Here is a 25,793-nt window from a genome sequence, read left to right as displayed (position 1 = left end):
GTAAAAGACAATACTGGCTGATTAGAATTTATAAATACTATTAGAAGCATAAAAATTACAAAGAAATAAAAAAAAATCAATCGTACAATAACTGAATCAACACCTCATTCGTGGAATAAAACTATATTAAGGAAAAAAAATACAATAATATCCAATTAACGGGAATGGTTATAAATGCTTATCTTAGAATCTAAATTGTCAACCCTATCATGACAGAATCGGTTAAAATAGCTGAAGCGAGTAATTTTTTTCCGCAAATTTTAAGCATCTCCCTCTGAATTCCGCGAATCAGCCATATTTGTACAATAACTGCCCGCCCGGGAACATTCACGACACAATAGCCTTTTTGTTTAACGACGTCTTTCTATTGCGACGCGTGCCGGGTTTTTTCAATGGGACCTATTTCACCCGGTCTGAGAGTCCGGCTCATATTTATTTGTACCAATTTAGGGTTAACATAACACACGCTAGATTAAACGTATTGAGATAAGTTCATCAATTCACAGTTATATATTCACTAATAATAATGCGGTTCAATTAAGTTGCTATTAATAGATTTCATTATAATTGCAACAATACGTAGATATACGAATACAATTGGTTAATATATGTGATTTGAATTGTACGAATATCTGAACACAGCTAGGATTCTGTGTACATGGGTGGATAATATAAAAGCTCATAAAAATGTATGAACATCCACAAGATGGGCAGCTAACAAGAACCGTTATTTATTTCACTTTGTTTCACCTCCCTGTTATTCCGCGCCGACGGTAATTTTGACAAATGACGCCATTTTATTTACTACAACATGGCGGTATGGTGTATTTTGTTTTTGTTTTGCAAAAAAAAAAGAAATAAATGTATGTTACGGATTCATGTAAAACTTTAGTTTCAAATGTATTATCAGTCATTTAAACATATTTTTATTTTTTTTATTATATCATTAATAAATAGTGACAAGCTAATATGATTACGTTCAATTGTACATTTTGTATTCAGTATTGATTTACTATATTTTAACGTAAATTATCAACCTCTCTGATTGTTTATAAATATTGAGGTATTGAGTTTTATTTTTAATATAAATTCTCTATTAATTTTCATTGTTGAATATAAAAAAAATACGATAAACAAAAATAAGGTATGGATAGTGGGTTGTTTAAACAAAAATTGTTTGAATAATAAAACATACAATAGTGTTGCTCCGTAAATTATTTCTGCTGCACCAGTTTATGTACCAAAAAAAATGGAATTGGAATAATGTATAGCATTTATATCTGATATAAATTAGAATAAAAAGTTGCTACTATATCGATACATGCGACTTTCTGGGCGTTAAATGACTAATTGTACAGGAAGGATGATCATTTGAAATCTACTTTATTTTATGTATATTTTAATAAATCTATCGTAATAAATCCACTCGAAAAGTTTTTAAATACTAAAAATCTTAAAGACTACCGTATTAAGTACCAGTAACAAATGAAACCACGTATCATAGGATATTATTGGTTTTAGAAAAAAAATCTATCAAATTTTACAAGTATGGAATAAATTAATTTATAAAATCTACTAGGATAGCAATAAGCTTTATCACAAGTTTGTATTGTAAAACTGTGTAAGGAGAGTTGTAAGTTTTTCTTTCGTCAATCTTCACATGTGATAGTTTTTGAATACAAAACTGAAATTACTACGTTTGTAGTACAACGAAACAAAAACAAACATTTGGTTCTCTTTGATAGGTGTGAATTTTATTAACATGTTTTATTCGTAATGAGATCTCAGACTATCGCGAGTATTCATTTAAATGAAAGTAATATTTTTCGGATTACCTAGATGCTACGCGTATTTTATTTTTTTTAAACCAAATACTCCCGACGCTTCGGTTATTTTCAAAATATTTGCAGTCCCTTTTTTTATTTATACTTTTAATTGATCGTATAAACGTCTTTCTTCAAATTTAAGCTGCGAACTAAGGATGATTAAAACTTTACTTGAGTAAAGTTTAAATTTACGTAGGTGTGTGATTTTATATCGGCCAACCAATACTGGTATGGTAGGTGTTATCTAAGATTTTATGTATATTTAAACCTTGTAAATTTGAATTTGATGAGAATCTGTTTGAAAAAGCATTAAATTAAGAGGCGACATGAAAATTTTTATAATTCTTAATTTACAACTTTTTTATTTTCTTGAAATAATAGGAGTCTGGATCTTCGAGTTTTGGAGGCTGTGTTCGAGGACTTGTTATAGAGAGTAACACACATGTAACTGTAGTGATGAGAATGAGAATGGTATACTTGAAAAATGTTTTCCTTTACATACAGATAAAATCATAGTAATTATTATTAGAAATTACGAAGATGTACAGTCTGCTGTGATTGGCTGATTGATGTGAATCTCGCTGGAGACGCACACGCGCGATCTGGACTGTCCGCTAAAGACGCCGATGGAGGATGTCCCTCCGACCTGCGTCCTGTGCCTGCAGACCACCAAGCAAATTATCGCGGGTGCCAGAAAGCGCCGCTCAGGTCAAAGCGAGGAAAAATTCCTCGCACCAGCCGAAGGCTCCGCAAGCCTCTGGTGCTGCGCCCTCTGCCCCTCAGGCTCCAAAGGCCCTTCAGGCTCCCCAGGCTCAATAGACTGACTGACAGACCCGATTTCAATTTCGTTATCGCGGCTCCCTGGCACCCACTCGCTACTCGAATGTAGAAAATCACAGACAGAACGTGCTCGACATAGCGCTCTTGAAGGACGTGACCCTACATTTGCGCTCCATCGAGACGCTATCCGAGCCAGACTCAGACCATCGACCTGTCCTAGTCCAGCTAGGACCTCCTCCCGATGTGGCGCCTTAGACGAAGAGAATCATCTATTGAAAACAGCTCTCCGAACGACTTCAGTCGTTGGATTCTCCGCATCTCGACCGAATCCTTGTTACCATCTCCACGGTCGAGAATGCGGAGTTAGATTGTGTAGGGTTAGGAAACTTCTTCGATGACAGGGTCGAGGGATGCACGAGAGAGATCTCGGACGGCCATAGCAGCAGACGAGAGATCCCTCTGGATCTTTGGACCTTATCAACCAAAAGACCGCTGCGAACAAAGCTCATGACGCGGCCCCCATGTCATTGAACAAGCGTAGGCTACGTCCTCTCGCGAGACAGGTTGTTTGCGCCTTCGCCAACTTCCGAGATGGGAATTGGGACAGGAAGCTCTCTTCTATCGCTCCTTCATACATCGCCTTCTGGTCGTTGAAGAGAGATGCTGACTCGGAAATGCCTCAGCTTGTTCGCCCACAACCCCACCCCCGCCTTCGACGATCTTGAAAAAGCGGAATACCTAGCCGACAGCCTAGAGAGCCAGTGTAATCTGAGTAGGCAACCGACAGATTAATAAAAGCACTGAATGTTAAGAAGTGTTGATTTATATTAATTAATTGCAAAATTGTATAAGTGGCGTCATCTATTAGAAATTAAGTGCAACTTAAGTATCTTTCACATGACTTATTATCGGTAATACTTCATGCTACCACCGAATACATCTATTTTTACGTGTGCTTTTCTTTTGTTTAATTTCAATAAACCATTCACTCAGTTATTAAAATAATACAGTTTTACATCAAGAAGTCCAAAGGATTAGATAGTTATTAATAAAGTGATCTAATTTCTCCCGCCCCGCCTCGTTAACCTACTGGCATGCGTATTCAATGCTCTGTTGACCGGATGCTAGTTTCCGGATCAATGCAAAGAGGCCATTGTCATAGGCATTCACAAACCGGGTAGTTCGACAGGGTCTGGCAGGATGGCTTGGTATACAAGTTGTACCAACTCAAAAGTAGCTCAGGCAGGCTTGTACTCATCATACGAGACTATCTGTCGCATTGCTCCTTCTGCTACCGAATGGAGAGGGAGCTCTCGTCTCCTCGACCTATCAGAGTCAGAGTCTCTCAAGGCTCAATGATATCTCCCACATTATACTCCATTTTTACTAGCGACATACCCAGGCCTCCTAATCCCTCTAAGATGGACCTTGTCGAGGATGACACCGCTATTTACACCACTAACCGACATCCTGTCACAATTCACCTTCGACTCCAAGCCGCAACCACCGCCCTATGCGACTGGTTTCGGGAATGCAGGATCGCTCTAAACCCCGAGGAGAGTACGGCCGTGTACTTCAAACGGGGGCGTTATATCGGTGTCCCCCCTCAAATATCCATATTCGATACACTTATGTCCTGGCGGACGGAAACCAATTACCTGAGTGTGACGTTAAACAGACGAATGTCATTCGCTTCACACATTAAAAAACTCACAAACCGAGCCTTTTTCTTCCTCAGTCGCCTCTATCCTGTTCTATGCAAACGGAGTAAGATGTCACTTAGAAATAAGATGACGTTATACAAAACTTGCATAACAGCAATACTGTCCAACGCTAACGTAGCATTCGCTCATCGGAGTTTGAAACTTCTTCAGACACTCCAAAACCGTTTCCTACGCACGATCACGGGCGCCCTGTGGTACATGCGTAACGTCAACCTCCACAGAGACCTTGACCTTCCATCTATTCAGCAGTATTTCAAAGTACTGTCCGTGAGGTACTTCGAAAGAGCTGCTATCACCCCAACCCTCTGGTGGCGGAAATCGTCAACAATAGTCCGAATAAATTTCACAAGCGTTTTAGGAGACGCTCCAAACACGTTCTCATCGACCCGGAAGATGACGTTACGTTTAGAAATAGGATCACCGCGTCGTCAGATTATAATAGTAGTAGGAACGTTACACCGGTAAAAGCGACATCCCTCGCGAGAGAGCGTCGGAGGCCGCCGCTGGCAATCCCTTCTTCGTCCACGACGTCCTAAATTCGTGGTCCGAGACTCACTTTTAGCAGGCGCCTTAAGGCAATTCAGATCCTTTTGCAACTGGACATGAAGTGAGATGAGTATAGGACGACGTCATGGAGGTATGGTAAAAAAGTTCTTTTCGGGGATGAGTTATGCATGTGGCATAACTGTTTCATTATCCTGCGAATATACCGCTTTGAAAGCCTTTTAATGTTTCAACTTGCTGAATGTCGTTTTACGTTCTTTTTCAATTAGATGTATGTTTCAACCGACCACTTATGTGATGTTCTTATCAGAACTTTTATTTTCAGTTCCAATGTATAATGAAGGGCTACAGAGTGTTTGGTTAGAGCCTACCACCATTGCTAGGCTTGACGATCAGGGCTATAACATTCTAATAGGAGCTATAACATTTCATAATTAATCACATTAGTTTCTTGAATGGTAAAGAAATTACAGATGTCGGTTCTCTGTCGTTTAAATATATTATATTGCTGTTCTATAGTGTAATTTTGGCTCAGATTATTTCACATTGTACCAAAAATATGAACCACCAATACAATTCTTTAATGACTCAGTAGCCTGGAAACATAGATAAGGTTTATTGTTTAATTGTACATTTTAATCTCATCCTTCATGGTGGAAATCCAAAAAAACATTAGTTTTACTCAAAAATATTAAATATTATTAATATAGGCATATTATTGAAGCCTTAGTATTGGTGCACAATTACCTTCTTTATTTAGATTTGATTAATAAAACTGAGAAACATACTTTTCTATGAAAGAATGAAGAAGTTTCTTACAAGTTTTTTGTATAATGAGGAAACATTTTAATTATTAATTAATGTGAAATCATTGACAATACCAGCAAAAAGAAAAGTATTGTATAACAAATTATTAGATTAAATTTATAGTTTATTTAAATAAAGAAATTAGAAATATCCAACAAGTAACTTATTATAGAAGTTATTTCAGTTGTAAATGTCAATAGAAGTAATAAATTTAGGGTTGAGAGTTAATTTTAATAGATAAAGAATAAGAGAGTATATGATATTTTTAAGTATATTCTCAAATTACCAACTATATTTTACTTACTATAATGTTCTTTAACAAATCACTGAAAGTGTTCTAAGGTCGTCTGATAATAATGCAACATTGTGACTTCATATGGTGTTTGATTAAATATCTGCTGCTAATCCATTAGTTTACTAAGAGAATGAAGTTCTCAGTTCTCAATTATCCTATTATAGTAATATTTCCTGTAACATTTAGGCAATTTCTGATATATGATCCAGTGAATCACAACCATAGAAACCAATGACGTCATTCACAATTATTATCCTTTGATGCTCTTATATTTTGTATTTTTGGAAGTATATTTTTTTTCACAGGATATTATTAGGTGGTCATGAAATTTTTAATATCATACTTTTTTGACAATATCTTGCGCATCCCTAAATGTTACATCAATACTGAATAACACAATAAATAATAAGTGTAGTCAAAACAAATCGCTCCTTGTGTTGGACGGCAAACGCTTTGGACTTTACAATAAACAAATGGTAAAAATTGGGCACTTTCTAGACCAAAGCAGATCTTCATACACATAACAATTACGGAGCTCAACATTTTCGGTACAATATTTTTCTGTCAAATCAACTACAATTTGTATGTATCTAATTATCTATCTATCAGCGAGATATGCTATAGTTCATATTGACAAAGGCAAGGAAGAACTACTAAGTAGCGTACTCATATTGCAAATTTAGGTAGGTAATGCCTGAAAGGACTACTGAATACTGTTCATAGAACAGTAATCATTAATGGTTTGTAAATTGCAGTTACTGAATACTGCGGACTGCCTAGTGCCTACTAGTTTATTTTGACATAAATATCACTACGACGTGTCATTGATAAAATGTAAGCATCGAACAGATTACACAATTAAATTAAATAGATTAAAAAAAACAAAAAAGGAATGTATAGTACAGATGTTTAATATATTATTATATTTAATAAAAAATGATTTTATTTAATTTCTTAACTCGATATTTCATAAAACGATCTTCATTAACTAACGTGCTAGCTTTACTATCTATATTGATAATTATTAATGCTTTTCAATTATTATTGTTTAATTACTTCTTAATTATTGAAGATTATTTGTATTTGAGTGAATTATATTATTATTATATTTTTTAATAAATTTCGTACATAAGTACGAAATTAATTGCTCCTTAAAAATTTATAATGGTTTTTTTTTCAGCATTCAAACCTCATTTAAAGTTTAAGCGTATAGTTGACACGTACGCAATGAAGATATTAGATCTAGATATATTAATAGCGAATAATCAAGAACAAATTACTTAAAAGCTAAAAGATCTAAAATAGCAAAATAAAAATCATTTTTGCAAGGCCAACTTCGGGGAGCCCAAAATTAAACACGCTTCAAAATTAATGGATGCAGATAACACATTTTAAATTATATCTATAGATATTAAATTAAAGAGTTGTAATTACTGAATAGCACTTCAATTTAAAAAAAAATTGGACTTGTCTTGTCATTTCACACATACTTATGTCCTAACAAAATATAAATAAGACTCATAATATGAAAAGATACAACACTTACGATTTAGCTGTATAAATTGAGGGTCTTTGGCAATATCTAGACGGGAAATACCCGATATTTGACATTAAATCGAGTTATCCAATAATAAGTGAGCTGTGGTCATAAGTGTCCTGTGATTGGTTGGTATCTGAAAGAAACCTAATTTGTAACATATACTAACAAATGACAAAGAGTATTAATAAGTAATAATTTAATATCTGCTGGCAAATGGCAATAGCTCTTAGATATTCCTTACAGTTACATACTTTTTAGTTTTTGTGTTGTTAAGTGATAATTCAAATTAGAAATACAAGCTGTGTATTGTTTTTTTTAGTGAATTTTGTACCTTTAGGGTTTCATATTGTTTTTTATTTGTATACGTATTGAATTTCCTCGTTTATGACTGTGATCGAGTAATTTTATTCTTGCTTTCCTTTTAAGTGTTTACCATTGAATAATACGAGAACAGTACAGGTATAATCAATAACTCAACTTTTCCTGTTTTTATTTGTCCCTGTTGTATTCTTATTAACTTTAATTTTTTACCATAGAATGAAAAAGTTTGAGTTTTCGTCTAGAAATAATGAAGTAAGTGAAGTATTTTCCGGTCGAATATTTTACAATGTTTACAAAGATGCCGAGTTCCTGCGTCACAGTGAAAATGTAGAGACGATATTGGCGAAGGGATATGAATTAAGGAATATGTTGAAGCAGGTCAAGCCAGGAGAAATAGTTGCTCTAAATGGAATGATGCTTGAACGGAAGTAAGTGCAGTTTAAATTTTTTTTTATTGTGTTAAATGTTTTAAAAACTAGTGGTAATATTTTTTTATTTATAGCACTCCATTGCTCGTAAAAAAAACAGGCCCAAATATTGTGGTTGAGAACTATGAGTTTACTGCAAATCGTCTTAGTGGCTTGGTAGCAGCTTATGCATTTGAGTACAGACATAGATTTCCAAATCTGACATCAACTGAAGCCCAATTATTGGGATTAACTTGGGACAATGGAAACATGCAAAAATGTAGACTGTATTTATCAGCTGTAAGCGGCACAGAACACTTTTATGATCAATTCCAATTTTGGCCTCTCGTGTGTGCTCTGCGTAAACTCCACAAAAACAAAATCACAAAGGAACCCATAATTAAAATGGCTAAAATAAAAAATCCAAGTGGCATAAGAATGGTTCAAGATATGATGGACAACTTTTCTGAGGTTCAGAAGCAATGGATGGCGTTTCCATCAGGGTCAGTACAGGATTTAGTAAAATTACTGGAATTAAGTCCTCCAGAGTTGAAAGTTTTGTTTTCCAAGAACTCTTGAAAATGTAAGGCTTGTATGCCATTATTTTTTAAACTTTACGACTCTCCTTTCAATTGATACTCTACTTGATGGAAAGGATTTTATATTTGTGACAGTTATAATATATTGTAATCAGTTTTCAATTATATTCTTATTCTACAAACTTTGTCATTAGTATTACACATAGTTTGTTGAACTTCTTATCATTAAAAATAATTCATTTGTTTATTTCTTTATTGTGATAAATCATTCCTTTATACCAATCAAATCAAATGTTTTCATAAATTTTGTTTAGAATTTTGCCAGTTTTTTGTGTGAAATGGTGATATAACATTAAATATTTGTGTCCGAGACATTGACAAGAAGCATTTAAATTTTAAGTCTTTATAGTTTATAAAATATATTGTAAATTGTATTGTCCAATACTATTATATCGTAAATTAAAGATAAAATTATTTTTCTGTTAAACTGTTTGTAGTTACACAATCATGAAAACAATTTGCCGCCAGATAATTAATTTTCTAAGAAATTTTGCTGAATGTAATTCACAATATATCAATACACTTTTATAACAAAGCATAAAATAAAATGTCTTGTAATATTTTAAAGCATTTTATTAATTTCAAAAAATATCTAGTACATAATCACGCAGTACTTCTAATTCATTATACTATGAGATAATACACACAGATAGCGACGGGCTTCCATAATATTACTGACATACATTTTTAGATATCAACTTGAATGAACAGTCATTAAATGTTTTATTATAACGCCCAAACGGAACACCAGCTGGCTGTCTATATACCTATATGTCACAAAATATACAGTAATTTATATCTACCTACTTACATATACTTTACAAGTTACTCATTCCATAGTTAACTAAATAGTTTTATTTGTTCCTGATATCAATGAAATGTTAAATAAAATCTGATCGAGTTACTCAAGTTTACAACAGATTATATGCGGGGAGAGGAATCGGTTTATATTTAAAACGAAGACTAGTTGATGCCGTGCCGTAAATAATATACTATAGAAATTTATAATCTTATTTTAAATAGAAATTTATTATTTTAAAACATCAATATTTCTTTGTCTATCACATGTTCGTTCGCTACATAATTTATTTAACAAATTTTGTATTTTAATTATCAATCTACATATACACATTTTATTCTTTATTCAAACTCAGTTAATTATTTTTTTCTATACAATAAATTCGTTATTACAGAGACTATTGTGTTATCATCAAATCAAAACTTTTATATAGATCAATATACAACATTATCGTAAGATTTGTCACTAGTGATTTTCAATATGTAGAAATACTGCTTAGATATATATTTATATATAAAAAAAATTATGTACAAAATATATAAGATAAAATTCTCCAAGTAATGTATAAATTATAGGTTTTAAAACCGATATTGTTTTAGGTAATACTGTATAGTGATACATTGAAATCGGCAGACCTGGCACATAGGCGAAAAAAAATAACACTAGAAAAAAATATATATATATCTAATAAAAAACGGTTCTATTCCAAATAAAAATGAACGTTTATATTTTATATTAATATTAATGAGTAATTATAGTCGAGTGTAAGCACTGCGGCACAACATGTCTGTAGGGTAGTTTGTAATTCTTAACAGTGCGCGCGGCGAGACATTTGAGCGTCGTATATTTTAATGGGTTCACTATGGACGAGAGCGTCTGTTGGGTGGATTTTAATATCTCCTCAGGAGTTTGACCTTCATAGTTGACCGTGTCTATGTGAGCTCCGTGAGATAATAACTCGCGAACCACCTCCGCAGGGCACGGGTTTAGCTGGAACAGAGAATACATTTGGTTTACTTGACTGAACTATTTAATATCTAATTAAATCAGTGAGGAAATAGCTACGTATACGCACTGGATGGTTCGTGGCTATTATTACATCTGATGGTTAATGGACATGAAGCGGAAAGTGATGAACCCTCTATAAGATATCACTGATATAGCTTGTAGATATTCAAGTTGTAAATGGAATAGCGACTATTCCCATTGTTTTGTTGTACTCATAAGGAAGGAGGACTAGTCGCTTGAACAGGATAGAAGGAAGATCTAGAACGGAAGAAGATTCCTTTGACATTTTGACCCTGTGTCATGTGTGCTCCTTAAAGGCGCCTTTTAGAGGCCAGACCTTGGCTTAGGAAAGCTTTGAAGGGGGGGGGGGTTTCTTTGGGGGAGGTGAAAATTTTTATCATCCGTCGTAGTGCGCTCTAAGGGCGCCTCTTAGAAGCCAGACCTTGGCTTAGAAAGTATTTGGGGGAGTAGAATATATGGCATCATTGATATATACCTTGCAGACTAGATGTAAGAAAATGTAGAGACGATATTGGCGAAGGGATATGAATTAAGGAATATGTTGAAGCAGGTCAAGCCAGGAGAAATAGTTGCTCTAAATGGAATGATGCTTGAACGGAAGTAAGTGCAGTTTAAATTTTTTTTTATTGTGTTAAATGTTTTAAAAACTAGTGGTAATATTTTTTTATTTATAGCACTCCATTGCTCGTAAAAAAAACAGGCCCAAATATTGTGGTTGAGAACTATGAGTTTACTGCAAATCGTCTTAGTGGCTTGGTAGCAGCTTATGCATTTGAGTACAGACATAGATTTCCAAATCTGACATCAACTGAAGCCCAATTATTGGGATTAACTTGGGACAATGGAAACATGCAAAAATGTAGACTGTATTTATCAGCTGTAAGCGGCACAGAACACTTTTATGATCAATTCCAATTTTGGCCTCTCGTGTGTGCTCTGCGTAAACTCCACAAAAACAAAATCACAAAGGAACCCATAATTAAAATGGCTAAAATAAAAAATCCAAGTGGCATAAGAATGGTTCAAGATATGATGGACAACTTTTCTGAGGTTCAGAAGCAATGGATGGCGTTTCCATCAGGGTCAGTACAGGATTTAGTAAAATTACTGGAATTAAGTCCTCCAGAGTTGAAAGTTTTGTTTTCCAAGAACTCTTGAAAATGTAAGGCTTGTATGCCATTATTTTTTAAACTTTACGACTCTCCTTTCAATTGATACTCTACTTGATGGAAAGGATTTTATATTTGTGACAGTTATAATATATTGTAATCAGTTTTCAATTATATTCTTATTCTACAAACTTTGTCATTAGTATTACACATAGTTTGTTGAACTTCTTATCATTAAAAATAATTCATTTGTTTATTTCTTTATTGTGATAAATCATTCCTTTATACCAATCAAATCAAATGTTTTCATAAATTTTGTTTAGAATTTTGCCAGTTTTTTGTGTGAAATGGTGATATAACATTAAATATTTGTGTCCGAGACATTGACAAGAAGCATTTAAATTTTAAGTCTTTATAGTTTATAAAATATATTGTAAATTGTATTGTCCAATACTATTATATCGTAAATTAAAGATAAAATTATTTTTCTGTTAAACTGTTTGTAGTTACACAATCATGAAAACAATTTGCCGCCAGATAATTAATTTTCTAAGAAATTTTGCTGAATGTAATTCACAATATATCAATACACTTTTATAACAAAGCATAAAATAAAATGTCTTGTAATATTTTAAAGCATTTTATTAATTTCAAAAAATATCTAGTACATAATCACGCAGTACTTCTAATTCATTATACTATGAGATAATACACACAGATAGCGACGGGCTTCCATAATATTACTGACATACATTTTTAGATATCAACTTGAATGAACAGTCATTAAATGTTTTATTATAACGCCCAAACGGAACACCAGCTGGCTGTCTATATACCTATATGTCACAAAATATACAGTAATTTATATCTACCTACTTACATATACTTTACAAGTTACTCATTCCATAGTTAACTAAATAGTTTTATTTGTTCCTGATGTCAATGAAATGTTAAATAAAATCTGATCGAGTTACTCAAGTTTACAACAGATTATATGCGGAGAGGAATCGGTTTATATTTAAAACGAAGACTAGTTGATGCCGTGCCGTAAATAATATACTATAGAAATTTATAATCTTATTTTAAATAGAAATTTATTATTTTAAAACATCAATATTTCTTTGTCTATCACATGTTCGTTCGCTACATAATTTATTTAACAAATTTTGTATTTTAATTATCAATCTACATATACACATTTTATTCTTTATTCAAACTCAGTTAATTATTTTTTTCTATACAATAAATTCGTTATTACAGAGACTATTGTGTTATCATCAAATCAAAACTTTTATATAGATCAATATACAACATTATCGTAAGATTTGTCACTAGTGATTTTCAATATGTAGAAATACTGCTTAGATATATATTTATATATAAAAAAAATTATGTACAAAATATATAAAGATAAAAATTCTCCAAGTAATGTATAAATTATAGGTTTTAAAACCGATATTGTTTTAGATAATACTGCATAGTGATACATTGAAATCGGCAGACCTGGCACATAGGCGAAAAAAAATAACACTAGAAAAAAATATATATATATCTAATAAAAAACGGTTCTATTCCAAATAAAAATGAACGTTTATATTTTATATTAATATTAATGAGTAATTATAGTCGAGTGTAAGCACTGCGGCACAACATGTCTGTAGGGTAGTTTGTAATTCTTAACAGTGCGCGCGGCGAGACATTTGAGCGTCGTATATTTTAATGGGTTCACTATGGACGAGAGCGTCTGTTGGGTGGATTTTAATATCTCCTCAGGAGTTTGACCTTCATAGTTGACCGTGTCTATGTGAGCTCCGTGAGATAATAACTCGCGAACCACCTCCGCAGGGCACGGGTTTAGCTGGAACAGAGAATACATTTGGTTTACTTGACTGAACTATTTAATATCTAATTAAATCAGTGAGGAAATAGCTACGTATACGCACTGGATGGTTCGTGGCTATTATTACATCTGATGGTTAATGGACATGAAGCGGAAAGTGATGAACCCTCTATAAGATATCACTGATATAGCTTGTAGATATTCAAGTTGTAAATGGAATAGCGACTATTCCCATTGTTTTGTTGTACTCATAAGGAAGGAGGACTAGTCGCTTGAACAGGATAGAAGGAAGATCTAGAACGGAAGAAGATTCCTTTGACATTTTGACCCTGTGTCATGTGTGCTCCTTAAAGGCGCCTTTTAGAGGCCAGACCTTGGCTTAGGAAAGCTTTGAAGGGGGGGGGGGGTTGCTTTGGGGGAGGTGAAAATTTGTATTATCCGTCCTAGTGCGCTCTAAGGGCGCCTCTTAGAAGCCAGACCTTGGCTTAGAAAGTATTTGGGGGAGTAGAATATATGGCATCATTGATATATACCTTGCAGACTAGATGTAAGGGCGTGTTTCCGTCCGCGTCGCGCACGTCCGGCGACGCTCCGAGCCGCAGCATGAGTGCGACGAGCGCGGGACACGCAGCCTCCGCCGTCCACGAGCTCGCCGCCTCCGCCCCGCCCCGCCCGCGGCTTGCCTCAGACGAACACGCCACGTGGAGCGCTGAGCGACCTTGACGGACCTGAAATGATATAAATTCATATCATTATAGGTTACATAAGAATCAAATTAAACATTGATTTATTATTTTTGTTGTACAAACAGTAATATGATGCTTGAACATTATATTTGCTGCCACTGTGATATATATTTTAATTTAATAAATTTCTATAAATACAGTTTGTACAAACCTTAATGTCTAATTTAACCAGTGAGTAAACAGCCTTATGTATCTTCCTGGAGACGTCGTCGGTGCACCCCGGCTCCTCCAGCAGTCTTGCCATGAGCGCAGCAAGGTGTAGAGATATAACTAGCACTCGCTGTAACGTCACAAGTGTCTGCTCCCTGTCGATAGTTAATTTTGACTCTAGTAACTCCATGCCCCTGTGTATTTCCGACAACGCTTTCACGAACACTGGATCTATGTCCTCGAACGTCACCGGAGGAACTATTCGACCTGAAACGTAAACAAATATTAAATTAATTATATCCGACAATCACACAAATATCTTTGATGTATTGTGACATCTAACGAAACCACTAAGGTATCTATGGTGTTTTATAAACATAGCACAGAGTACTAAATCGACAGAGGCAAATTTATAATTCGTAAGCAGGACGGAGCATCAAATAAACAGGCTCACCTCTAAGCGGCGGTCTCGTCCTTTCAGCCAGCATGTAGGAGAACAACTCCGCGAAGCTGTACAAGCTGGACTGGGTGAGGGGAGACAGGGGGGGGAGGACAGCTCGCTGCATGTCCAGAGCGTGGTGCCACAGAGTACGACAGCGACCGAAACGACCCGCGTCCGCGTACACCGCGCCTCGGTAACGGACGTAGTATGACGTGTCCGGGTGGGCGGGGCCTGTTTCAGGAGGGGGGAGGGCGAGTTAGATCAAATTGAATTGTAATATATTAGTGTATTTATATGTTATTGTTTACAATTCATTTTAAACATGCAGCCATCTGCTCAGTTAAATTTCTATGTAGTGTGATGTTTGAACCACAGGCACACGCTGCCATTGTCCTTTATGAAACCACACTCGTGGAGTGGTATATAATAAGTGTGACGTCATCACGGTGACGTCATCTCACCGAGTATCCTTTCGCGTATGACGAGGGCCTGCATCCTCATGGCGTCAGGGTCGGCCAGCAATTCCTCCAACTGGCGAGCATCGCCGGGCTCCACTGCATACTCGTAAGCTTCTATACGGGGAACGTCTTTCGGCTTGGGGATAGGTTCACGATCGTCGTCTGGAAACCTGTAATATATAAAAACAAATATGTAAACATTTTTGTTATATATGCAACATGAAGGCTATTGTTGTATTTTCAGAATATCATGTGACACAGACATTAGATGGCGCTGGTCTCTCTTACTGTACAAATTTTAAGACAAGCTCTGGTCATAAAATTCCCAAGTCCACTGGACGAAAGACGTTCACAAGCTTAACACATCACGTTACAATCACCTGTATGCCATAGCCCGTTTCCATAGCGCCAAAGCTCCAACCATATCCCTCCTTTTATCAACGTAAGTGGCGCCGAGGAGTTCCAGGGCGTCTATCCGTTCCTGCCTCGTCACAAGACCGTGTTCTATGTTGATGAGGAGCTCCACTATGTGAGTGTGACCGGTTACTGACGCAGCCAGTAGCGGTGTCATGCCTAAAAACATTACAAGAGTGTGAAATTCCCCTTACATAGTAACGCCATCTAGTTTTAACTTATTGAAAACTTTGGCAAGGAGACTCAAAGATTCCAAACGAATAGCATAGGGTTTTATAATATAAATCTTTTTAGTTAAATAACATACGAATGTAAGGAACGCATAATTTAATTAATAATTTTATTTATGGAATAACATCGCACAGTACGTAATAAAATATGAAAAGCAACTTACCTTCAATTATATCAATTGAGATTTAATTTTTGTAGAACATTTAAAATTATATTATTATCACCATGTTACAACTTTACTTCGTTACTAGAAATACAATGTACAAGCTCGACAATGGACGATACCTATATTGTCAGATTTACAAGGTTACATTTAGTACCTAATACTTTTTACACCACATATACACCAGTGTGTATATATTCTCTGTCTCTTTCTTTCTCTCTCTGTTTCATCCCCACTCGTCCAGATATGCTCACCATACGAATCAACGTCCATCGTAGCGCCATGGGCGAGTAACATCTTCAGTATATGCAGCGAGCCGCTCTCGGCGCAGTCATGTAATGCCGTGTTCCCCTTCACACTCTTCCTGTTCACATCAGCGTTCAGCGACAGCAGATACTTGGCTATCTGTATGTGACCCTTGTAACAGGCTATCATGAGACAGGTATGACCGTGACGATTTGCTATCTCGATATCTGGGAATGTAGAATACACATTCAAATAGGAACGTAGTAGAAATGTCCATTTTCCTAAACAAGGATGGATACAACGTTTTTTGGAGAATCACTATACGAACATCGGGAATATTCTTATAGAGAAAAAACTATTGGTGTTGAGGTTATAAAAACTTGTATTAAAGATGCTGGACTGAAAATAACATATTTTTTAGTCTTGGGAAGAAAGACATTCGTTGTGGATCTACCCTTAAAATTCGGACCTGAGCAACCTCGAACTGGGAATACTTAAAGTCTCTTAGATTCTCTATTCTATTACCTCGAATCCAGTTCGTAGAAGACTTCAACCGTTATTTAAACATGTCATTAATGTGGCTCAAGTGAAACACGTTATAAGTACATATTTTAATACGTGATTCCTACAAAACTCACCGGCACCGTTCTCAACGAGGAACTTCACTATATCATAGTGCCCATCGAAGCATGCTGCCCTGAGCGGTGTGCTGTGTGTACGGGTGGTTGAGTTGACGTTAGCACCAGCTCTCACCAGCAATCTCACTAGCGGCATGTGACCAGCGGCCGCCGCGCACCACAGGGGCGGAGCACCCTCTATCGTCTCCCCATCAAATGTCACTGTTTGGTAAATGCATAACATGTTACTTACTTAAAACCTATTTTTTCTGCTATATCACAGACATTTTTCGTACCAGGACTTTGAAAATTTAAATTAAAAATGAGAAACTGTTTATATTTTAATTGCAAAGCGCTTGTATATTTAGTCCGGTCAATTTAGACCAAAAAATGAGGGTGAAGTTACATAAAGTCCCAACAAGCTGAATTTCTGTGAAGTTGTTCAAAACATAATTATAAATAATGTCTCCAAGTTCCCCGTCATTCCCGTTTAAGGAAAAAATTTTATTCAAGGTCAAACGTCAAAAAAATGAGTTTTTCGCGATTTTCAGCAAAACGGTAAGTTTTATCATAAAAGTACATCAGACAAAAATTGTAGATCATAAAATTATCTATAAAAAATATATCAATACTTTTTTTCTTACGAGCCACCGTTTCTGAGATATAACGATTCAAAAAGTTATAAAAGTTGTTATCGTCATAATATGCATGAGTACGCCACGCATATACATCTTGAGTTGTTATATATATATATATATTATATATTATTATATTATACATATATATATTATATATATAAATATTATATATTAAATGTTTAAATATTTTTCTATCGGTCATTGTAACTTATACTTACAATATAAAATATACATAAGTTTTAACTATAAGAATATCAGGTAAAATGAAACCCAGTCCCTTAATCTTTAAGCCAGTGTAACTTCGAGACATCTTCCTCCAACCTCAGTTGCTGCTCACCAACATCTTTTTCGAGTATATTACCAAGTTTAAGTGTGGCTTGGTAATCAGCTAGACCCTACAGACTGGGGTTGGAAGTTGGTCAATAATATATTAGAGCCAGTTCAAACTTTACTTCCACCTGCGCCGGAAAAACTGCTGAACACTATTTTTTGCAACTGCAAAAAGGGATGCAGTGCTAAATGTGGTTGCAAAAAAGTCGGACTGTTTTGTTCTTTGGCATGCACAAATTGTCAAGGCCGGTCGTGCTCTAATATTGAAACACAAACAATGGAGGATTCGTTTGACTCCGACGAAGTATCATGCGATACATCGCTATTGGCGCAATTTACTTGCATCCAAAATGAAGATGAAGAAGAAGCAGGAGGAGAAGAACAAGAATTTGAAACTTACGAATAAGACAAATAAACTTCAACACTTTTTTTTTATTTACATCGCTTTTATCTTTCCCAATCTTTAAAAATTTCCGTTATTTTGCAATAGTTTTACATTAAACAGGATCACAACTGACCCGTGGAGTAGGCCTACTGGGGAAACCACGTTAAGAAAAACGCGCTAAGTACACTACCTCATAGGTGGCGTGGAAACGTGTGCATATTATGACGATAACAACTTTTATAACTTTTTGAATCGTTATATCTCAGAAACGGTGGCTCGTAAGAAAAAAAGTATTGATACATTTTTTATAGATAATTTTATGATCTACAATTTTTGTCTAATGTACTTTTATGATAAAACTTACCGTTTTGCTGAAAATCGCGAAAAACTCGTTTTTTTTGACCTTTGACCTTGAATAAAATTTTTTCCTTAAACGGGAATGATGGGGAACTTTGAGACATTGTTTATAATTATGTTTTAAACAACTTCACAGAAATTCAGCTTGTTGGGACTTTATGTAACTTCGAATGTCTAAATTGACCGGACTATATTGTTCATTAGCGACTGTGCGGCGACTTGTATAAGACCAGTTGAAATCGCTTCACAATTTAAAACTGTTTCCTGTATTAAAAACACGCAGTGTATTATTTTTCTATGATATTTTATTATCCTATGAATTTATATATAGCTTAAATAAATTAAATATTATTTCCTAGTAATCATTAAATTAATTATTATTCTTCTAACGTTTCTGTTCTTAAATTATTTCATATAACATATTAAAATTTTAGAACGTCGCCTTAGAAAATTAATATATTTTTTGATAGCTAATGAGTCAGTAAAGTATTGAGTGAATGTTAATAAATACTAATACTGTTTGAAATCGAAGCGAAATTTCACTAAATAACAACATGAAAAATTCCATTCAAACAACTGGCAAGGTACCAAAATCTACAAATCGAATTTAAAAGTTCGATAAATATAAGAAGAAATTTATATAGAATCAATTTAAACTGAATTAAAGGTTTGTAATTAAATGTAATACATCTCAAAATAATATAATTTATAATAGAAAAAAAAATATCGCTCGTAAAACTATGGAATACCTACATCTTTTGGAGACAGATAGATTTATTTAGAGATAGAAACAAAAATTTCCATAAACACGTCTCTAAATATGTGACTATGACAGTTTCTTAACCCATACACATATATATATATATATATAGAAAATCGTATTTAAATGAAAAGGTGAGATGGATTTGAGCCAAGCGGCCTACACGAGAAAGTATATGCGGATGTCGAAACACTATATACATTTAAAGAGTATTTTACTGAGACGTATCGTTAAAGAGAATTTAAGGTCGCACCTGTAAAGTCATTTGTCATGCCATGAGCCGTACCACGAAAATTATGCCAATATAAATATATATTGCGGAAGTCTGCAATTTGGGAGACGAGACTATGTATTTATATGGAATGAACTATAAGGACGAGTATCGGAAGATGAGAGTAATTATCAGGGACAACATCAGGTCGACGAACCGTCACCAGGAAACTGTCGAACGCGACCTAATAGAATTGTCTGCGATTGCGAAAGGTCAGAGAGCATTGCATCCTGCGGAAATAATCACACGGAAAACTACAAGATTTCGCTAGGATATTTTTATATAGCCATCATTCATAATATTATCAATTAAAAAGTAATAAACCTGTTTGACTTTCATCGATAACATCGTTTTAAAGTAAATTGATTTTTTTTTAAGGAGTAATATTATTGATATGTAACACAACTTAGTATGAATCATAGAAGGATGTAAACACTTTAGAAATTTTGGTATACGTTATGAACTCGGTAATTTACATAATAGGACTATTCTCTTTTTTAATCCGACTGGATACTGTCGGAATGTCATTCCGCCCGTTGGTGGGAGTAAATTAAAATAATATCACAAACAAATATAAATATATATTGATTCATATATTAACAGATATTTACTGTTGTATTAAAAATCAAACGTACGTTTAACAATTAAGATAATCTGATTAATAAAATAAAACTGAAAGCTCTGAAGACAATATTAATTACATATTATAAAGTTCGTCTATAGAATGGACTCGATTTTAAATTATCGCTATCAATAGCTATCAACAACCGAATTGTTTTATTACTCGTATTTTTTTAATGTAATGTACATATTTGGAACGTACCCGACCCGGGCTGTTCAATATCAGCCTTGCACCTCTCTATGAGGTATTCAGCGACGTCGTAGTGTCCGTTGCGACAGGCGATAACTAGGGGCGTAGCACCCGTCACCTTCGCCCCCACCAACATGCTGAGCTCGTCTGAACGCCAGCTGTGCAGGTACATCTGAAATAAACAGACACACACACATTAACATATCATATTATATTATATTTTCGTATCGTCACCGGAAGTTTATTTTGTATTAGTTTTTTTTGTGTTAATGAGATCTGAGACTCGCGAGTATTCATTTAAATTAAACTAATATTTTCGGATTTCTACGCGTTATTTTTTTTTATTTCCATTTGTGCCTTTTTATTACTGTCAACAGGTTTCTATGTACAAAAGTGATGAGTAAAATAAGAAATACATTTATTTTTAAAGTAACAAATTTTATCAATGAAATAATATAAGTTGCATTTTATTCATAGTTTTAATTAAATAATGATACAATGTTTGATTTTTGTGTATGGAGGACCAAGCCTTCATTTAGTCCGTTTGTCTGTGTTTCATACGACCTACTCATACGTTTTTCACGGTCGGAATTTAGCAAACAAGTTATCAAGGATGTAAGAAACAGTATTTTCCATAACGATGTAATTGTCCATCAAAAACTACGTTTCTGGTCGGGAGCCTTGTAATAGGTATGTTTATTTAAATTAACGTCTTTTTGCTTACGCTCCAACCAGTTTCTGTACATATTTTTAGTGCCAAATTGGCAGTGCAAGTGTATTTCAATGAAATCCGTCAAGTGTGAACTCAGTAGTAATACATGTGCACACATACAAGCACACGCACACGCACACACCCACAAACATATACTATCCCATACTTACGACTATTGATAGGTATAAATTATTTTACTTCATTAACTCAATTTCTAAACTCAAGTTGATTCATTTTAATTTTCAATCCAACATTAATATAGTATCTTTATTTAATAGCTCCAACAGAACAATTGGCAGGTAAAGAGAAAGAAGGTCATGGAAATATTTTCACAAAAAAAAAACTCAACCGTTCATTGACAGAAATCTGACGCATTTGTAAACCAAAAATACTTGGAATATTACATAAGAATTCTCAATTAATTTGAATTCGGACTTTCCGATATGAGTCGTGTAACGCATCATGCAACACGTCTCAATGCTATCACAATGTCCGTTTCGTTCGACATAAACGACACACTTTCATAAACCTTGAACCCTCGGATCATTCGTATATAAAAAATATGAATGAAATTGCACTATACTGCATAAAACCGTGACAGTGAAAAAAAATAATTGCAACAGTTAAATCGACATGTGAATTTTATTGCACTTTTTTTCAACTTCATCTGTTTATACAAAAAAAAAAACACATTATTATACAATGAGTAATCCTTTAATACATGTGATTTGAATCGATTACAGGTAAAGAATCGATTTTAGGTAATAAAATCTAATCTTACAAGAAAACTCGCAGATATTTTTTACACAATATAACCACTTATATATCTCTATACAGTTTGGTTCCATGTTGTATATCACATCGAACCAATAATTATTATGTTAAACAGAGCAGTGTAACGACCTTAACGGGTTTGCTAAGATTTTGCAACGCCAATTCAATCGAATCGAAATTATTTACTGCTATTCTATTACAACGAAAACTTACAGCCATTTAAATCGTTCATTAATATATATTTTTTTCGTATATTCCAAAATTATTTAAACGTCACAGCCACAATAAATGAGGTTTATATATAATTTTTTAAAGAGCCCTAGACATGTGACTTTTATTATGTAGTCTGTGACATATTTCAGAAGAAATGATATCCAATTCTATGTCAGATTAACCGCCTATGTTGAATACAAATTCTTACTAAGGGTACTGTTAACATAGCAGCGAACGGTTTCGTAACTATTGCCACAGCGTTATGTACTCACTCGAGCGTCTACTTACGGACAATAAACTTAAATTTAGCTGCGATTATCAAATCAAATAGAAAAAGACAGCATATTAATAATTGAATTAAAAGTCCCAAAATGAGTTTTTTTTTTTTAAACATTTAAGAGACGAATTAATGCTATTAAATCTTGGAGAATTTCAATTTTCTTCATATTATAAAGCAATACTTGACATAAGATACAAATAAGCGTGTTACAATATATAGAAGATGCATGGGAACGATAGTGCAATAGCAAATGCGACTGTAAAGCGCTACTCCGGAAACAACAGATTCAAATCCTGTACATATATTTGAATTTTAATTTAAACTTATTTTTTTTAATTTATATTTCATTCGAGACGGCTTCAATAAAAATATAACTGGCTAACTAAATAAAAAAATCTTAACAAAAACCAATATGAATATTATAATAAGGTATTTTATAACACTATTAAAACAACATACATATTTCACTATTTCTTATATAACTCGGAAGAAGAATAGTTATGTAGACTTAGGAAAATTTTATGTCAGTGATTGCTTGGAGGAAAATGACAGTTTTACGTGTTATAAACTATAAGTAAACAAACATAATCCTAGCATCAAAATATTCCATAGCAGAAGCTGCTTGTAAATAAAATACATATAATATGCAGAAGGTTAGATTTAGGCATACGACAAACTATATACATATATATATATATATGTGTGTGTGTATGTGTGTGTGTGTGTTGCTTTTACAAGTTTGACTAATTTTAAGTATAATACAGTTAGCACAGCCTAGCACCCATAACACAATAGCTTCAAGTGTCATCGGGGCCAGGTCGCTCTCATAACGGGAAGCTAACAACGAAAATGTTTAACCATTAACCTGAATGTTAACGACGTCTACAAATGAAATGTACGAAACTAAAACAACTCTAAACTCACTACAAATTTCATACACTTTTGACATTGTTAATTATAAATCAGATAAAAACCGCAAAAAAATCTCAATGACGTTCATTCTAATTCGATAAAAGTCCTTAAGAATTAAATAATATTATAATATATATGTATATATTATAATAATTTTATATGTAAAAATCAAATAAAAAAATGTCAATGTTACTCACAAAAATCTTACGGTAGTTGTATGGCTACGTTCTTGGTGTTCCTACAAACCGAAAGACGGATACACACTGACACCGGGTTGGTTAATTCTATTTAAAATTAAACATTTGAGACAATGAACCCACGGGATCTCTTTCACAATGAGCATTGTCGGCGGCTTTCGTAAGTATGCCGGGTTCAATGTCGCGACAGTAGACATCTTTGTTCTTTCGACACTAATGGAACAAAGATTCATTATAATTTTGAAATGCTATTTTTGATTTTGATTATACTTTTGCACACACAATGGAGTAAAGTTATTAGGGACAACGCGATTCTACCACTTACAGATGAAAAGCCACGACAACCTTCAAATGTAAGTGGCAGTATTACTGCTAGTTCTGCTGCATCTAATTGAAGACGAAGGAAAAACATATTGTGAAACTTTTACAACGGAACACGAAAGTTATCATATAAATGCATAGACATATTGTAATCAAATAAAATAATTTAATACAAGCGTATGTAATACGACACCCGATCAATTAAAATGATCAATAAAAATTTACAGTGTTCTTCCTACTAAATTAAACATAATATATGATAAGAACCTTCTTCAAGCGTCTTATCAATCTCCGCTGTCTTCGAAGTAGAGTCTTCCCGCACCTCCTCAACCTCTCAATCCAGCGGCACTTCACCGGCATCAAATCCATCAAGTCCCACACACCATTAGACATTATCACATTACTATACACAAATGCCACGTGGCACTATTCACAACAATTATACACAAATTCTGTTATATATACCACCTGTGAAATATAACTAAACATATATATGAAGCGGCCATTATCTTATAATTGTAGTTTTTTTGCGAATATTTTGACTATGAGACCGATATGCACACACGGGATATGAGAATAATGTTAGCATATATAGCGTTTTACGTATAATTTTTTTTTTTTGCGGACTTAAATTATTTCGTCGGAAGCAAAAAATATGAAGACGAAGAAGACTTTAATGAAATATCATTTAGTGTTTGTGATACTTTATAAATTACTGTTCTAATTTGTGTGAAATGTCGTCAGTTAATATGCTTCATGTAATTTTCGTAGAAATTATTGTATAAGGACAAAACTTTAATAAGATTTCTCTAATCGCTATTCTCCTTACGTATGTATATCTATCTCTGTTTCTCTCTCCCTTTCTATATATATATTTATATATGTAAAATTTTAAATTCATACACAAGTACGTACGATATTTTGTTAGAGGTTAGAACAAGTTGCAGTTCAAGAGCTAATGCATAAGAAATTATATTAATTAATAACACATTATTTATATATTCAAAATTTATCAAAAAAAATATTTAATCAACCTTAGACGTGTCACCAATGTCATTTCCTTAATGATTATTGAACCTTGATATATGAAATTATTAAATAATAAGATCGAAGCGCTCTAGAAAAAGAGTTAAAATACTATGTTATGTATAAATGAGTTAATCCTCATTTTAGTTTTTAATTTAACGCCCGACTGCGAAATAAATTATAACAAAAAAAATTTCTAACCTTGAAATTATAATTAAACCCTCTATTGTTAATCGAGGGTACAGTCAAATGTGATCTCGGTACAATGAGCGATTCATACGGAAAGGCAGTTTTTCACCTATTCAATTACCCACTGGTTTCATTATCAATACTATACATTACTACATACGGAGCGTTCTGTTTTTGATTCATAAACCTAAGTAGATAGCACAGTGTGTAAACATTTTTCAATACAATACTGGAAACGTCACGTATGTAGTGACGATGCAACCGTATATTAAGGGCACAGATAAATTACGAGGAAAACTGGTAATTTTATGAACATAATTTTTATTTCCGATACGGATGTTTTTATTGAGATTAAAAGTCCGAAATGGGAACGAATATTACGTGAATACGTGACGAAATCGAAAAGTCAAACGTTATAATGTTACGTATATTATAAAAAGTTAATTCGATGCAAAGGCTACATTTTTATCAGTACATAACATTGTTACGTAAAATATGTGCCAATAGGCTATGCACGGAACTGGGTACTGTATACTATACAAGTTCTCGAAATGTGTCATAGTGTCGTTT

The 25,793-nt window shown here is 33.9% G+C and overlaps 3 protein-coding genes and 1 long non-coding RNA gene across 6 annotated transcripts in view; 2 read left to right on the top strand and 2 right to left on the bottom strand.

Annotated features, from left to right (window-relative positions):
- Nucleotides 1–3,562: 3,562 nt before the first annotated feature.
- Nucleotides 3,563–6,749, bottom strand: LOC133319406 (uncharacterized). The gene is made up of 2 exons (XR_009753026.1): nt 5,946–6,749; nt 3,563–5,430 (listed from the first exon to the last, which is right to left on the bottom strand). It is a non-coding gene; the product is annotated as an uncharacterized LOC133319406 (long non-coding RNA).
- A 908-nt stretch (nt 6,750–7,657) lies between these two features.
- LOC116767849 (uncharacterized) lies at nt 7,658–8,990 on the top strand. Its single transcript, XM_032658347.2, has 3 exons — nt 7,658–7,935; nt 8,013–8,225; nt 8,300–8,990. Exons 2-3 carry the CDS (start codon nt 8,014–8,016, stop codon nt 8,781–8,783), a joined length of 696 nt encoding a protein of 231 aa, XP_032514238.2. The 5' UTR covers nt 7,658–7,935; nt 8,013; the 3' UTR covers nt 8,784–8,990.
- A 2,108-nt stretch (nt 8,991–11,098) lies between these two features.
- On the top strand, nt 11,099–11,996 carry LOC133319405 (uncharacterized). Its single transcript, XM_061523641.1, has 2 exons — nt 11,099–11,231; nt 11,306–11,996. The coding sequence occupies exons 1-2, from the start codon at nt 11,170–11,172 to the stop codon at nt 11,787–11,789; spliced, it is 546 nt and encodes a 181-aa protein (XP_061379625.1). The 5' UTR covers nt 11,099–11,169; the 3' UTR covers nt 11,790–11,996.
- Nucleotides 11,997–12,361: 365 nt separating this feature from the next.
- LOC116767848 (protein fem-1 homolog CG6966) overlaps nt 12,362–25,793 on the bottom strand; it is a 39,036-nt gene continuing 25,604 nt past the window's right edge. The window contains exons 2-11 of one of the 3 annotated variants that reach the window (XM_032658345.2): nt 24,276–24,476; nt 20,612–20,771; nt 17,069–17,269; nt 16,439–16,657; nt 15,757–15,949; nt 15,380–15,546; nt 14,931–15,149; nt 14,478–14,743; nt 14,114–14,308; nt 12,362–13,598 (exon numbers count right to left, since the gene is read on the bottom strand). In XM_032658345.2, the coding sequence (XP_032514236.1) occupies nt 13,350–13,598; nt 14,114–14,308; nt 14,478–14,743; nt 14,931–15,149; nt 15,380–15,546; nt 15,757–15,949; nt 16,439–16,657; nt 17,069–17,269; nt 20,612–20,771; nt 24,276–24,401 (1,995 nt within the window). In that variant the 5' untranslated portion in view covers nt 24,402–24,476 and the 3' untranslated portion in view covers nt 12,362–13,349. Of the gene's footprint in view, nt 13,599–14,113; nt 14,309–14,477; nt 14,744–14,930; nt 15,150–15,379; nt 15,547–15,756; nt 15,950–16,438; nt 16,658–17,068; nt 17,270–20,611; nt 20,772–24,275; nt 24,490–25,793 lie in introns of all 3 variants that reach the window. The other 2 variants (XM_061523640.1, XM_032658346.2) reach the window with 2 other exon arrangements.

The sequence above is a fragment of the Danaus plexippus genome, chromosome 19, assembly GCF_018135715.1.
Source record: "Danaus plexippus chromosome 19, MEX_DaPlex, whole genome shotgun sequence".
Lineage (NCBI taxonomy): Eukaryota > Metazoa > Arthropoda > Insecta > Lepidoptera > Nymphalidae > Danaus > Danaus plexippus.
Note: the sequence above shows the minus strand (reverse complement) of the source record. Positions and strands in the feature narration are given on the sequence as shown.